Raw genomic sequence first — 16416 nt, 5'->3', positions numbered from 1 at the left:
TTTATAGATTTGTGACTTTCACATTTGTTTGGGCTCACTCCTTTGCCAGGTTCACATTTAGTAAATCTCTTGCAAGTGGTAGGTTCTTTGCTTTCCCAGTAAAAATTTGCCTAATATATACTGTGACTCAGTATGGCTGATCACCTAATGATTTGTTGAGTGTCTGCTTTATGCTGTATGATTTTTGGTTATGTAATGTCAGATTTTTTTTTTTTTCTTTTTGGTTTGCTTGGGAGGAGTTAATCTAGTTTAGGAAACTATATACATCTTGTGTACACAGTCTAACAACCATAAAAGGCAAGGAAGAATTAGGGACTGGGATGGCCCAAGCTTCCTAGAGACAATATGATTTGAGCTGAGATGGTTCGAATGTGTAGAAGCAGATAGATTGAAGGAGAGAAGAATTAGAGGTAGAGAGACAAGCTATTATTCCTTCTGGCTACTTGTTAAAAAGGGGGCTGAAGTAGAATATTGCCTTTGGGGATGAAAAGGAAACCATGGTTAGGAAAAGAAAACTTATGAAGGACTTGATCACTCTGGAGGGACCAAGGGAAGAATAAATTAAAATCTGTTCAAGTCCGTGCAGTAGGAAAATAGGTGGTACTATTGAAAGAAATCAGGAGGCATTGTCACTGTGGTGAAGAGGCCATATTCAGTTTCACCATGTTGAGTATGACTGAAGTGGATATATTTCACACAATGAAATTCTGGTCCATTGTGAACTAAAGACGGGTCTGGGAATCATCTAGTGGAGACAGACACTGGACTTCAAGGAGAGGAGGTAAAACTAAAGATGAAGATGGAAGCCAGCCTGGGGATGTATCCTTACGTAAAGGACAAAAGGAATAATGGAGTAAAATTAAGTTCTCCAAGTTCTCTATAGAAAAGTTCTCCATTAGAGAGGATGTGGTTTTGAATTACTTAAGAGCTCAGAATATTAAAAGACCAAGTAATTACTGTTATTGACCAAAAACCAGGAAGTTTTTAGAGTTGCCTAAACTGCTTCCCCCTCTCCCCTTAAACTTCTTACAGGCCACAATGTAGCTTCATGGGAATGGTCATTTCCCATGATATGCTGCTAGGACGTTGGCGCCTTTCTTTAGAACTGTTCGGCAGGGTATTCATGGAAGATGTTGGAGCAGAACCTGGATCAGTATGTATTTTGAGCACTTTACATTCTATTCTGCCTGATAAGAACATATTTCAGAGGATAATTCTGTCATGATTTGTTTTGTTGTTGTTTTTTTTAAGATCCTAACTGAATTGGGTGGTTTCGAGGTAAAAGAATCAAAATTCCGTAGAGAAATGGAAAAACTGAGAAATCAGCAGTCAAGAGATTTATCACTAGAGGTAAAGGTATTTAGATTTTCTTATCCTATACATATAGTTTGCTATTTATATAAAATTTAAAAACAAATAACAATTTTGTTTAGGGGATATGTACTATGTAATTAAAAATTTAAAGAAAATAAATGGTAATCATCAAATTTAGAGTAATGGCTATCTCTGGCAGTTGGTTTCCTAACATCCTGTGATGATGAGCAATGGGTTTGTTCGTTTAAGTATCATTATGAATACATGGATTAAAACTGTTTGGATGTGCTTCATTTCATTGATGCTCAAATTATCTTTCTGTGGCTAGCGAGAGTCCAATCTTTGACAACTTCCTTACGTTTTGATACGTCTCATTTTCTGTTATTTTCTGTCACAGACCTTAAATCAGCCATTTCTTCAAGAAGCCCTGCTTCCTTTTAGCAGGAAATTGTATTTTGAGATTATAATCTGGGCTCCAGGTTGCTCACTGCCTGTTGGGTTTGTCATTGTTTCTAGGCCTTTTAGTAGGAAATGCTCCTTTAAAAAAGGAAGAAGAAAATCATTTCATGAGTTCATACTGATACTCCTAATTCAAATTCAAGATTTAGGACCACAAGTTTGTTTTATTTTCACCTTTTAGTCTTTACTTCCTTCCTTCTGAACTGAATAATATCCAGCTTCCCAGCAACACTGATAAAATTACTCATTTGCTTTTATCTCACAGCATGCATACAATAGTCTTAGAATCATAGCATCAACACCACTACCAACAAAATGATTATTGAAAATAGCCCAAGATTTATTTGTAGTTTTTGTTCTTAGAGCATATCCAATTGGAGATGTACAGTCAAACTACATTGTTTAAAGTCACTTGAAATAATTCCTTTTGTGTGGTTTTGCTACCTACCATCTCATCTCCACACAATTAGGGCCTTTCAGTTCATTTTATTTTCACTTTTTAGGGATTGCTCTCTCCTTTTTTTGACTTTGTTATGTTTCATAGTTAATGTAAAATATCTACAGTTGCAAGGTCAACTCTATAGAAGAAGGTTGTATTCAGAGAAATCTAATTTCCATTTCTGTCTCTTTTACTTTGTATTCCCTCTGCCCCCTTTCGGGTTTTTGTGGTTTTTTTTGTTCTTGTTTTTAGCTTACTTCCCTCCCACCTTTCAAAAAATATATAATCCTGTGTGTGTTCATTACGCATCTCTCTCCCCCACTCCCACCCTGAACATGCTATTATACATTTTACTCTATCTTGCTTTTCCCAGTTAACAGTATATCCTAGAGAGAAAGCCATGGCTATATATATAGAGAGATGTTCTGCCTTCTTTTTTTCCAGCTACCTAGTGTTAGCACCACATTTTATGGCTGTATCAATTTTTTTCATCCGGTTTCCTATTGATAGACACTTGGGTTTGTTTCCAGTCTTTTGCTGTTACAAATAGAGATGGGATGAATAATAGCCTTATGTGTGTTTCTCTATTTGGCTAGCGTGTCTTTGAGATAGATAGATAGACATGGGTCAAAGGGCATGTGTATATGTAATTTCGTCAGATATTGGCAAATACCTCTACATAATGTCTGTATATATTTGCACTTTCAACATGAACACAAGAAGGCCTGATTTTCCAAAGTCTTGCCAGCAGTTTGTTGTCAAATTTTTAGATTTTTGCCAATCTGATAGGCAATATAGTTTAAATTTGTATTTCTCTTATTATGAGCAAAGTTAAACTTTGTTTCATATATTTCATATATTATGGCTGCTTCTTTTTCTGGGAACTGTTTGTTGATATTTCTTGCCCATTTTTTCTATTAAAGTGTTTTTTCCTCAATTTTTTTAGAAACGCTAGGTGTATATATACACTACGCATGAATCTTTGTCGGTAATAGAAGGTGCAAATGTTTTTCCCCGTTTGTCATTTTTCTTTTCCTTTGCTATGGTATTCTGCCACCAAAGGAATATCCTATGATTTTTTTTGCTAGGATTCACTATTAAAAAAAATTACACTTTGATCTACTTGCAGTTTATCCTGCTATATTACCAAATTCGTAGACCTTTTAAGAAAATGTTATAATTGAGTTAAATTCCATTTTCCTGATTTAATGTAAGATAGATATTCTTGTATGATTTAGAGTGTTATTTGGAATATAAGCTTTTGAGAACCCAAATACTTCGTAGCTATTTCAGCTGTCAAGGAAAAGGTAAAATTAGATCTTCAGATTTTACATAGAAAAATTTCAAGGTGGTTTCCAACACTGAATTTACTACTTTTTGTTGTGTTTTAATAGGTTGATCGGGATCGAGATCTTCTTATTCAGCAGACCATGAGGCAACTTAACAATCACTTTGGTCGAAGATGTGCTACTACACCTATGGCTGTACATAGGGTGAAAGTTACATTTAAGGATGAACCAGGAGAGGGCAGTGGTGTAGCACGAAGTTTTTATACAGCCATTGCACAAGCATTTTTGTCCAATGAAAAACTGCCAAATCTAGATTGTATCCAAAATGCCAACAAAGGCACTCATACAAGTAAGTACTCTACAGGTAACAAGCACATACAAATTCTTTCCTTGTTTAATGGAAACAATGATAATCACGGTTATATATGTTTACAGTGGGAAAATGTTAATGTATATTTACACTTTTATACCATTTTATTCTAGATTAATGATTTAATCTTGTTTAAACTACTATAATTGACAATTTACCAGTTTGCTCTTTTACTGCCACACTTATTTCCATAAATGGTTGTGATTGTACTATTTTTTTCGTCTCAAATTATAATGTCTGGGGAGTGGGAGGTTTAAGATCTATGGTAATATAAACATTCAAAGAGCAAACTGCAGGATTCCCCCAATCCCTGTATTTAATAAGTAGAGATACTTAGAAGAAAATGCTATTGTCTAGAACAGTGCTTTTCAAAGTATAATTTGCAGAGTCGCTCCAGTCTCCAATGAGATGGAGCTTGCAACCAAATGTAAGTTGGCTGTGTCACCAACTTCACTGTTTAATTTAGCAAGACTTTGTTTTTTGGTAAGAAGGTTTTCTGTATTAACATCCTGGTGTAAGCTTTGCCTCCTTGAGGGATCAGCACTTTGGGGTTAGGATTCTTAACTAATTTTCAGGATTACAATTAGCATATTAAAAATGTGTGAAAACTACAAAAGGTTGAAACTGGGGATTCATGTAAGGTAGGGGCAGAAGATCATCAGTCTTGTAGGTGGATGGATGTAGTAATTGAGGGAGAAGGAGTTACTAACAAAATCCTGTGTTTTACCTAGGCTGTAGCTGTATCTTACTGGGGTTCTGTAAACTGGCACCATAAAAGCTGACTGAGGTCTGGAAAAAAGCTGAATGAGCTCTGGAAAGAATTGAGGATGAAAAGATGGGGAGAGTACCTCAGCCTTTCATCATTAGTTTCACCATTTGAATTTCTATAGTCCTATAATAAAAAGAAATTGTCAAGTGTGAATGAGGAAACCTGGGAAGTCATGATGTTTCAGAAATAACTTTTCTGCTTACTCTTTAGGAAACCATACCCTGGTTTATGCTTAAGGTTTTAAGAATAATAATAGCTGGGTGGCTATAATGCCTTTAATGCCAAAAACTAAGAACAGAGGAGATACTCAAATATGTAAGAAATCTCAGCATTATTTATGGTGGAACTAACATAGCCCCAGTTGCTACATATTATTTTACAGCTTTGACATGACAAGGGGATAAATTCATTAAACAAATACCGAGTGAACATTTATTACCTACCAGGTTCATTCTACAGAATCACCCCCAACCCTCAAAACCATACGGAGAGTGAGAGAAAGGCACTTACACAGATGATAAGGAAGATGATGTACAGTTGTCATGTTCTTATTATGTTTGTCTCGTGTCCTCACATTGACTTTAACATTTAAAGTAGCTGCATTTACATTCATCTAAACAAAGTGTATTTCATATTTTTTTCCAGGTTTAATGCAGAGATTAAGGAACAGAGGAGAGAGGGATCGGGAAAGAGAGAGAGAAAGGGAGATGAGGAGGAGTAGTGGCTTGCGAGCAGGTTCTCGGAGAGATCGGGATAGGTGAGATGATTTTGTGTCTTTTATTGAGTACCATCTTTTTGGATGAATTGGAGGTAGGCCTGTAAATAAGTCTCAATTATGGACTTTTAGAAAAATGAAAGTTTTAATAATTGGATATATGTATTGTAACTAAAAAAGTCTAACCAACTGTTATTAAAATATTCTGCTTTAAAAACCCAGAGGCAGTTGAAATTATATTGGCTTTTTATTTATCCCACTCAAGTTCCTAATTTTTTGAAATTTTTATTAACTTCATATCATGCTTTCCTAAATTCGTTTTAAAATTTTAATTGTGGCAATTGTGTTATTTAAACCTCTAATTTTTCATGTGTTAGGATGGGTAGCATTTTACTTTTGACTAAAATTTCCAGTAAATATGGGTGGACTTTTGATTTCTGGTATTTTAAGGTCCTGTTCCCTTAGAATCAAATTAACCTATGCATTGCAGATTTATGGATTTTCGAGTGCCAAAATCTAGATAATCTTTATTTCCCCACCATCATTCTTTAGGCATTCTTCCACCCTAGTACCATAACTGGAGCTAACTGTATGCTCTGGTTTTCCAACTTTGTTACTAGTTGCACTGATATTTTCATTTTGCAGACAAGGGAATGAAGTCATAATAGCTTTGTTCATCTTTCAGGGATTTTAGAAGACAGCTTTCCATCGACACGAGGCCCTTCAGACCAGCCTCTGAAGGAAATCCTAGTGATGATCCTGATCCTCTGCCTGCACATCGTCAGGCGCTCGGAGAGAGACTTTATCCCCGTGTACAAGCAATGCAACCAGTATGTATGGTGTACTTAGCTACCTCTTAACTGGCTGTGCCCTTTTTGGTTTTCAGTTAAGAAAAGTTGCCAGCTACTGGAAAGCCATGTGGTTGAGGACTGCAATAAAACGGAAGCTTAGGGAGGGAAAGAAGCAGGACTTACTGGAGAGTAATTGTATATAGCTTGATGTTTTTACTACCTATTCCAGGTTGGCATTCTACCTAGTAATTTCTTTGTGTGCTAAGGAATTATCTGTTCATTGTATTTATTTGTACCCTTATTTGTACAAATTATTGTTACTTTGCAGCTAGAACACATTGCAAATAGTGTACTTTACTTTTTTTTTTTTTTTTGGAGTAAAATTGCTTTACGGTGTTGTGTTAGTTTCTGCTGTACAATGAAGTGAATCCGCTATATGTACGTTACTCTGGATATGTATGACAGGAAGATTTTATTTTGAATATTCTGTCAGAGGTTTCTTTCATGGAATATGAAACATAACCTAGTTGTGTTTTTTTGTCTTTATACATAACTATATGTACATGTTATAGCAAAAGAATAGTAAAACAGAGTCAACCAATTATATTTCAGTGAATCCTTAGCCTTAAATATAGGCATCTTTTTCTTTCTCCTTCTCCCTCCTTCACTTCTTACCTCCCTCTTTTTTGCTACACTAAATGAAAAAAATGTTTCCAGGTCTCTGATGAGGAAGGGAAAAAAATGAAAATTGAGTATTTTTATGTTTACTCATGGGTATCAAAAACCTTTAAAAAAGGCTTGTCACCCAATATTAAACTAGCTTTAATAAGACTGCTAGTGCATAGACTATTTAATTCCCTACCAAAGTTTTCTATAATTAAGCTTCCAATTTAATAAAATCTGTTACTGGTTCAGAATTTTTTTTTCCTATTTGTTACCCAAGTTTCTTACATTTTCTTCTTCTTTTTCTTTTTTCTGGTAAAAGATTGCTGATGTAGACAAGAGGTTTCAGAGAGTAGAGGCAAATAACATTTGTTTGTCATGTACAGGCATTTGCAAGTAAAATCACTGGCATGCTGTTGGAATTATCCCCAGCTCAGCTGCTGCTTCTTCTAGCAAGTGAAGATTCTCTGAGAGCAAGAGTGGATGAAGCCATGGAACTCATTATTGCACATGGACGGTAATGTATACAATTGGGAAGACATTTTAGTTTAAACATCAGCTACTTTATTTTTAGGATGTGGCTGTCACCATATCTTAAAATTTATACTAAATAGTATAAGACTTTAAATGGCTTTTTAAGAGATGGCTTAAAATCCATGAGTGAGACAGCTGACTTTCACATGTATTAGAAGGGCAGAATTTTAGCAGTCACTTTAGGTTCTGAAGATTTTTTACGAACCTTATTTAGAAACTAACTTATAAAGAGGTACATCTCATTCTCCATGTGAATACCCCTAATGGCAGAGGCCAAATACCTCAAGGAATTGGGTGTAATCCCTGAGTCCTTGCAGTAAACATGAAATTTCTTTTAGACCTCCTGATTTATCTTAAAAATCATGCAAATTTTTGCTTTCTATTGTGTAGTATATTTGTTTTAATATGAAACTTAAAATTATCTAACAGTTAAATTACTTATCCTTCCTTTCCCCAGGTGACAGGTAAAAGTGACAGGAAGATATGCCAATCTGTGCCCTATTGGGGCTACTCTAATATCCAGTTTAAGGCTTTGAAGTGTTATTTTAGATGAAAATGTCTGTTTATTTTTCTCCTAGTCATGATATTGAATGAGGAACTTAGATCAGATATAGTCCTAGAGATGGATAAGTGGGTAGGCTAAGCCCTGAAACTAAATAGCCACTTACCTATTCCAGCTATTTACCTGTCTCAGAGCCTTTGAATGGTCCAAGCCAAAGACTATTGCTAGAAGTTTATTTTCTTTGCTGTTACTACTATTTTTCTTCTCTTGACTTTCATGTACTATGTCTTTATTCCTCTTCCCTGTTTCTGGAAGTATCAACACACTGATATAGCTTAGCCCATTATAGAAAAAGTTGCAAATAATGTGTGTTTTTGATAAAAAAGATATTTGTAAATATATGTAAGGGTTGCTAATTTAGAAGTATTTTCTATTGAATGCAAGAATATAATATTGGGCTTCCCTGGTGGCGCAGTGGTTGAGAGTCCGCCTGCCAATGCAGGGGACACGGGTTCGTGCCCTGGTCTGGGAGGATCCCACATGCTGTGGAGCGGCTGGGCTCATGAGCTGTGGCCGCTGGGCCTGCACGTCCAGGGCCTGTGCTCCACGGTGGGAGGGCCCACAGCAGTGAGAGGCCCACATACCGCAAAAAAAAAAGAATATAATATTGACTGCTTTCACCTGGCTTTATGGATTGAACAGTGGATTTATTAGTATTCTAGAATAATTAAATACCCTAGAGCATTTGATTCCTATTGTGGTTGCTTTCTGAACATTTTTCTGTTCTTTTACAATGCTTCCCCTGAGCTCAAGTTTCAGTTCCCCTATGAAGACTGCATTTATTTTGTCTTAAATCAGGTAGCCTTTAGTTCATTGTCTTGCATCATACATGTAGCATCCTGTGTTTTTGTGTATATTATTGACATTTTTGTTCCTAGAACTGCATTAAGACTAGTAAGTGTCCTAGATATTTTTTTACTTCAAAACTTAAATGTATTTATATATTCTTATAAATTTAAATGCGTATGGTTTTCTCTATACTAAATTCTAGAATTCCATTTATCTGAAATGTGAAAGTTGTTTGTTTGTTTTTAGGGAAAATGGAGCTGATAGTATCCTGGATCTTGGGTTATTAGACTCCTCAGAAAAGGTACAGGTAAGGGATGTTTTGTACATGTGCTAATAATAAGCACTTGGAATTTAAATTACAGAAGGGAGAGGAAAGCATATTTACAAAGAAACTATGTCTTTGTAAGTAAAATGCTTGATTACAGTAGAGGAAAAAGCAAAGATTAGTATAAAGGTGTCATATACAGAATCAAGACTGGTTGAGTTAGGGTTCAGTGTAACCCCACTCACTGGCTGCCTCCACTTGAGCACAGGCTGAATTAAGCTTAAATTAGAGATGTCATTAATTAATATCAGAGAAGGAGAGCAGTCCTGTGGATTCCTAGGTCTCCTTCCTCCAGTAAGCAGCAGAGATCCAGAGAAAATGTGACATATGGTATAGCAGTAAGAAGGCTTTTTTAAAGTGCATGATGCATTTCAATTTGTAAGCTACCTGAGAATTTCAGTGCCAGCCAAGATATAATCTTATCTCTTTCACGAACTACAACTAAAGACTCTGGACAAAATACAAAAAGGAACTGCTTGAGGATTCTGAAAAGTAAACAACAGCACACCGATAGGAGGGAAGTCAAAATTTGAAAAACTGTTATTTTGAAGCGTTGTTTCAGGCAGGAGAGTAAAACTCGTCCCCATTACTCCGTCTTGACTGGAAGGTAGTACATGCTTTAAGAAATAAACTACAGTATAAATCACTGTCCAAGTCCCAGACTATCCCATATGGTGCATATGCGGGGCAGACCCAATAGTATAATTAAAAGGCTTTGAAAACTTAATTGGTAATGGAACCACTGCACACAGAAGATGACACTTCCAAGCTGAACATAACCAGGTTATTGCCTACCAAAGCCAAAAAACATCAACATTCTCCATGTCATTTTAACAAGACCCAGAGTTTTACAACTTAGTATTCAATATGTCCAGGATACACTCCAGAATTATTCAACATACAAAGAACCAACAGAGACTCACTAATTCTCCTGGGAAAAGAACCAATAGATGCTAGCCTTGAGATGACCCACTTGTTTGAATTATCAAAGACATTATCTCATGTTCTGTGAGATAAAGGTAAATAAACACAAATGAATGGAAAGGTAGAGGTTCAGAAATAGAAACTAGAGAACCAAGGGAAAATTTTAGAAAGTACAATGTATGAAAGAAAAAATTCACTGAATAGGTCAATAGCAGAACAAAGATGACAGAGGAAAACTCATCAGTCAGTTTGAAGATAGATAGAAATTATCCCTTCTGAAGAATAGAAGGAGAAAATATGTCAAACAAACAACAGTTTTCAGAGACCTGTTGGACCATATCAAACATGCATGTCACTGGAGTACCCAGAAGAGGAGAACGAGATTGTTACAGGAAAATATTTGAAGAAATAATAGCTGAAAACTTCCCAAATTTGATGCAAGACATAGATTTATAGATTCACGGAGGTCAGTGAACCCTAAAAAGGATAAACTGAAAGAAAACTGTGTCTAGATACATAATCAAGCTGCTGTAAAACTAATAAGGAAGCAAAGAATAGTGCCTTACATATAGATAAACAGTGATTTGAAAGGCAGTGGATTTCTTATCAGAAACTGTGAAGGCCAGAAGACAACAGAGAGCATCATCCTTAAAGTGCTTTTAGAATTGTCGATCCAGAATTCTATATCCAAGGAAAATATATTTAAGGAATCAAGGTGAAAGAAGCTACCAGATTTTCATTAAATAGTTTTACTTAAATGGATAGAGAAGTTAACAGGCACAAGCTTTGTATATCACAATTCTGAAAGAATGAGTTAAAGTTTATTTACATTTAAATATGAATGTGGCTTTACCTATCAAACTTTACATTTAAGTAATTTAGAGAACCAGTTCATATGTTTTGCTGTTAAAAATCAATCTTGGGTAATGTCAAAAATATTACTGTTATTTTTTTTGGAGGGGGTATCTGGATTATTATTATTGTTAATTTTAAAGAGAGTTGTAATGGCATTTTTTAATAAAAAATAATCCTTTTCTTGTAGACACATATACTAAAATATAAACAAACAAATAAAATCAATCTTGGGGCTTAATCTCTGATACTCTATCATTAGGAAAACCGAAAGCGTCATGGTTCTAGTCGAAGTGTAGTAGATATGGATTTAGATGACACAGATGATGGTGATGACAATGCCCCTTTATTTTACCAACCTGGAAAAAGAGGATTTTACACTCCAAGGCCTGGCAAAAACACAGAAGCAAGGTTGAATTGTTTCAGAAACATTGGCAGGTAAAATAATCTTGTATTTGAATTTTTTTTTAATTTCAGTTTATGAGACTTTCTAAAATATATTAGTTTGTAAAATGTGTATATGTTCTACATTAAAAATTTCTCAACATATTTTATGTATATTATGTATGTGTGGGGCGTTATGTGTTCTAGAGTTATTTTTGAATTTAAATACTATTTGCTTGTTTTTTATTTTTAGGATTCTTGGACTGTGTCTGTTACAGAATGAACTATGTCCTATCACATTGAATAGACATGTGATTAAAGTGTTGCTTGGTAGGAAAGTAAGTGATTTTAATGAACCTAACTGCTTTTACATTGCAAAAAATTTGTTTCATAAAATAATTATACATATAGCATTAAATTAGTGTTAAATTTTAAAGCATTATAGCCATTATAAATCATTTTCAAACATTTAATGGCATGGGGAATATCTGAATACATGGAGGAGAGCGCATAGAAGAATGGGGGACACACAGGTGGGTTTGGAGGGTTTGACAGACCTGGATCCTGTTGCAGACAAATCTCTTGACATTTATGGCATATTTCCCCATTTATAAAATGGTAAAGAGGGCTTCCCTGGTGGCGCAGTGGTTGAGACTCTGCCTGCCGATGCAGGGGATACGGGTTCGTGCCCCGATCCGGGAAGATCCCACATGCCGTGGAGCGGCTGGGCCCGTGAGCCATGGCCGCTGAGCCTGCGCGTCCGGAGCCTGTGCTCCGCAACGGGAGAGACCGCAGCGGTGAGAGGCCTGCGTACTGCAAAAAATAAATAAATAAATAAATAAATAAAATGGTAAAGAAAACAGTATAGTGCCTGGCACATAGTGCTCAGTAAGTTCTAACAAGTAGTGGCAATAGAAGTAGTATTGTATTGAAACGAGCATTCCCAGGTTCAAAAATATACACAAGATGTAGGTGGCTAGAGGGACAAAAGGATGTAAGAAAATATAGCATAGTATGCTTGATAATTATCTCTGGGTGACAGAATTAGGTTATTTTCTTTATGTGTTTTGATAGTTTGACAGCTGGTACATTCCTTTACGACAGGGGGTTGGGGGAGAGAAACGACATCCTTTAAATTAATGCATAATACTAATTATAATCACAAAACAACAAAATATTTTACAGTCTCTTCTAGTGATGCACAACACACATCGGATATGATTAGCATTGTTAAAGCTGTGGTCTGTTAATAATTTTCTTTACTCAAACCCATTGGTGAATATTATTTTCTATTATTACAGCATATCATACTATGATACGTATTTTTTCCTCTTCTTTTTTTTTCTTTTTAAACTTTGACTCTATTGACTTCTTAAAGTGTTCCAGCTAAAATGTTCTTGTGCAGAGAAAGAACTGGACTTAAAGCTCAGCAACATAGAAATGTTGAGCCTTTAACAAGGTTTATGGAAAAGATTAAGGAATCAAATAGACTCAAGTTTAACCCAATGATGTTACCTTCAGCAAGTTACTGGATTCTTCTGACATCAGATTTATCATCTGGAATTAATAATCTGTATTTTATGATTATTGTCAAGGCTAAACAGGATGTGTATTTAGCTTAGGACCAGTTGCTCGGCATAATCACTTTGCAATAATTAGTGCTGGTTTCTACAAATAAATTACTTTACAACTTAAAAACTAGTATACTCCTGGTTTTAAATTTTTTAAAAATGCATATTTTTCATGCTTTGAAAATTAAATGTGTTTATCAGAGCCAAAGACTTATTAAAATTTTACCTCTTTAGATCAGTTATATTTAGTGGAAGATAAGCTGATAAAGAATAATCTTCAAATTAGATAAAATTCTTTATCATAGATTTCAGCTTACTAATGAATTCAGTTAAGATGTTTCTTTCATAATTGATTTTCATATGATTACTTTCTTAGGTCAATTGGCATGATTTTGCTTTTTTTGACCCTGTGATGTATGAGAGTTTGCGGCAACTAATACTTGCTTCTCAGAGTTCAGATGCTGATGCTGTTTTCTCAGCGATGGATTTGGCATTTGCAATTGACCTGTGTAAAGAAGAGGGTGGAGGACAGGTAAAGCAAATGTGTGGTTTTCTGATTCTGGCAGGAGAATTTGGTTAGTCTGTTGTGCTTGACATATAGAAAAACAATTTAGATAAATAGGGACCAAGAAAGAGACACACACACACACACACAGAGAAAAGACACAGTAGGAGATGGAGAGAAAGAGATGAATGGATGGAGAGTTAGTGAGACAGACTGAGAGGTCGAAGAGTTTATAGTTACTTAGGCCTAGATGTTTGCATCCCTTAGATACTTGTCAGATACAGAATTGTCTTTAGATTTTAAATTTTTAGGAAATTGTTTTATGAACTGTTAACTTATTACTGCTTTGACAAAATTGCTTTTAAACGGCACTAAATTTTTCACAGGTGGAACTTATTCCTAATGGTGTAAATATACCAGTCACTCCTCAGAACGTGTATGAGTATGTGCGGAAGTATGCTGAACACAGAATGTTGGTAGTTGCGGAACAGCCATTACATGTAAGTGTTTTCTGGAAAATGTTACTTGATCTGATGAGGCTATGTGTGTCTTCTGTGTTTTAAACTAGCTCACAGTGTATTCAGCTTGCTTATAAAAGGTCAAAAATTTTAAACCAAAATGAATTTACATAAAATGTAAATTACACATGAATCCAGACCTTTCTTTTGGATAAAACTACTTGGAAAAACCATGTAATCATCCGAAAGTAGATTTGATAAGGATGCTTTGTGGGACTGAAATGACTACTGTTTTGGGGGTCCTGCAACCACCCATACCTCTGGTGACTCACTAGAAGGACTCCTAGGACTTGAAGGCAGTTGTACTCATCGGTATGGTTTATTATAGCAAAAGGACTCTCACAAGGGGAAAAAAGTACATCAGACAGAGTCTGGAGGAATCCAGATACAGACTCCAAAGTTCTCTCTCTGGGGGCATGAGTTGTCACAAAGAACATACGTCTTCCTCCAGCAGTGAATTACAGCAATGCATGTGCAGTGTTTGTGTTTAGGGAAGCCTGCTTAAGAGTCACAGTGCCCATGGTTTTTACTGGAGGCCAGTCCTGTAAGCAGTTCAGACCCCCAGAGGAAAAACACATGTTCATCATAAATCACCTTCTTTGCACAAATAATCTAGGCAAGCTGGTACAGCAGGGTTTATTGTCCCAGGCATTCAAAATAGCCACATCAGTTAGTAATGTAAGGAAAATTCTAAAAACCAAGGACCATTCCTCCAATCAGGCTCTATTAAAGAGCAACATCAGGCCTGCTCTTTCTCCTATTGAAGAATGTTTATGAAGTGTTTCTGATCCCTGTGCTGGGAATAATTGTGTGGGCTCTGGAATCATACTGTCAGGGTTCAAATCATGGCTGCAGCCCCCTCTAGCTGTATGACATTAGCAAACTACTTAACTATTTTGTGCCTTGGTTCCCTCCTCTGCAAAATGAGGATAGGATTAAATGAATTAACATATGTAAGGTGCTTAGAACAGTTCTTGGCACATGGTAATTTCTCAGTAAGCTTCTAGATTTTGGGTTTGTGTCAGGGATGTTTGTTTTTGTCATTATCATACTCTTCCTAGGATGTTGACAGGATAGCACATTTGACAGATTGAAGCTATTCTTAATGACTAGCCTGTTTGCTATTAACATAATTTAAAAAATTATTTTTGTTAACTCCTGATATTTAACAGTACTCCTTCACTTTTGAACCTGTAGCCCTTTTTTCCCTCTGCCACTCTTTTGAATCTGTTAATAAGAAACTCAAAATATAGAACTTAATTTTTTAGTATTATTTAGAATTATTTAGTACTCTTAGGCTGCTAAAATTAGATGTTGGACTTTAACAATAATAAATGCTATGTAGAAAATAAAGTACTGATAGTAATAAACAGGTTATTTTTGAAATCCTCTAGGCAATGAGGAAAGGTCTACTGGATGTGCTTCCAAAAAATTCATTAGAAGACTTAACAGCAGAAGATTTTAGGCTTTTGGTAAATGGCTGTGGTGAAGTTAATGTGCAAATGCTGATCAGTTTCACCTCTTTCAATGATGAATCAGGTATGAAATTTTTTTAATGTTTATTTAAGGAATAAACTACATAGATAATTTGGTCAGTTTTCTGAGTTTCTGGTTCTTACATATTTACAGGGGCTTAGGAAATGCTGTATCACTCAGGTGTTTTTATATATATTTTAAGATGTTTGAACTATGATAGCATTAGGTCATTCTTAATTCTTTTATTGTTTAATTTTTCTAGGTTTTAACAAATGCATGGTTTAGTATGATACAAGTAAAAATTCCTGGTGAGCAACTGTGTGAAAAGGACTTTTATATACTATTAATAATTAAGAAAAAATAATCCATGTGACAGTTCTATTGGCCTTTCCCTATTCATGTTCCTTAAACTCTAATTAAAGAATTTGACTACATGATGTTTGCTTTGTAGAACCGGATCCAAAGCACACTTAGAAAGACATAAGAGCACACAAACACATGGAGAATCTAGAAAGAATAACAAGAGGTAGTGATAATCCTAGAGTAACATTCATCTTTAGTGCTTGATTTGTTGCAACCCTTCCTTTTCAAGTCCCATATTCTAGGAGTAGACTTTTTAGCTGTGACTACACAATAAAACACTGGAGGCTCCAAGAAATTCCTGAGAGGACTATTATAACTCTAGTCCAAGATTATTGCATACATGAAGATACCAGTTTTTTCCCCTTTATTTTTCATACTTTGCAAACAGCTTCAGCCAAATTATAGTAAGTTAAATTTGGATAAATTTTCTTGTTTTTCCCTCATGCTTGGCAACGTATAGATCATTGTGTAGTAGTTTTTGTGCCACTTACTAATATAATTTTCAATACTTGGGAGATAAGAACTTGGCTTATTTACAAACCAGAAACCTAGAAGCGGGAAAAAAATACCTAAAGACACTCCAAGTATGATCCTGAGATCAGCAGCATCAGCATCATCTGGAAGCTTTTTAGAAATGCAGAATCTCTGGTTCCTTTCCCCTTTCTTCTCCCATACCTAGTGAATGAGAGTCTGCATTTTAAAAAGATCTCGATCCAAGGGATTTGTGAACTCATTAAACTTTGAGAAGCACTGGTTTAAGATCATAAGAAAACTCATGACTTACAGGTGGAATTAAAGTCATGT

The 16416-nt window shown here is 35.4% G+C and overlaps 1 protein-coding gene across 7 annotated transcripts in view; it reads left to right on the top strand.

Moving 5' to 3' along the window:
- UBR5 (ubiquitin protein ligase E3 component n-recognin 5) overlaps nt 1-16416 on the top strand; it is a 141481-nt gene that overhangs the window by 120896 nt on the left and 4169 nt on the right. For 5 of the 7 annotated variants that reach the window (XM_060128612.1, XM_060128610.1, XM_060128611.1 and 2 more), the window contains 12 exons: nt 1033-1153; nt 1252-1350; nt 3607-3850; nt 5286-5397; nt 6041-6185; nt 7196-7326; nt 8941-9001; nt 11058-11233; nt 11433-11517; nt 13127-13282; nt 13642-13755; nt 15168-15312. In XM_060128612.1, coding sequence (XP_059984595.1) covers nt 1033-1153; nt 1252-1350; nt 3607-3850; nt 5286-5397; nt 6041-6185; nt 7196-7326; nt 8941-9001; nt 11058-11233; nt 11433-11517; nt 13127-13282; nt 13642-13755; nt 15168-15312 — 1589 coding nt within the window. The remainder of the gene's footprint in view (nt 1-1032; nt 1154-1251; nt 1351-3606; nt 3851-5285; nt 5398-6040; nt 6186-7195; nt 7327-8940; nt 9002-11057; nt 11234-11432; nt 11518-13126; nt 13283-13641; nt 13756-15167; nt 15313-16416) is intronic. The other 2 variants (XM_060128609.1, XM_060128613.1) reach the window with 2 other exon arrangements.

This window comes from Lagenorhynchus albirostris, chromosome 17 (assembly GCF_949774975.1).
Source record: "Lagenorhynchus albirostris chromosome 17, mLagAlb1.1, whole genome shotgun sequence".
NCBI classification, from domain to species: Eukaryota; Metazoa; Chordata; class Mammalia; order Artiodactyla; family Delphinidae; genus Lagenorhynchus; species Lagenorhynchus albirostris.
Note: the sequence above shows the minus strand (reverse complement) of the source record. Positions and strands in the feature narration are given on the sequence as shown.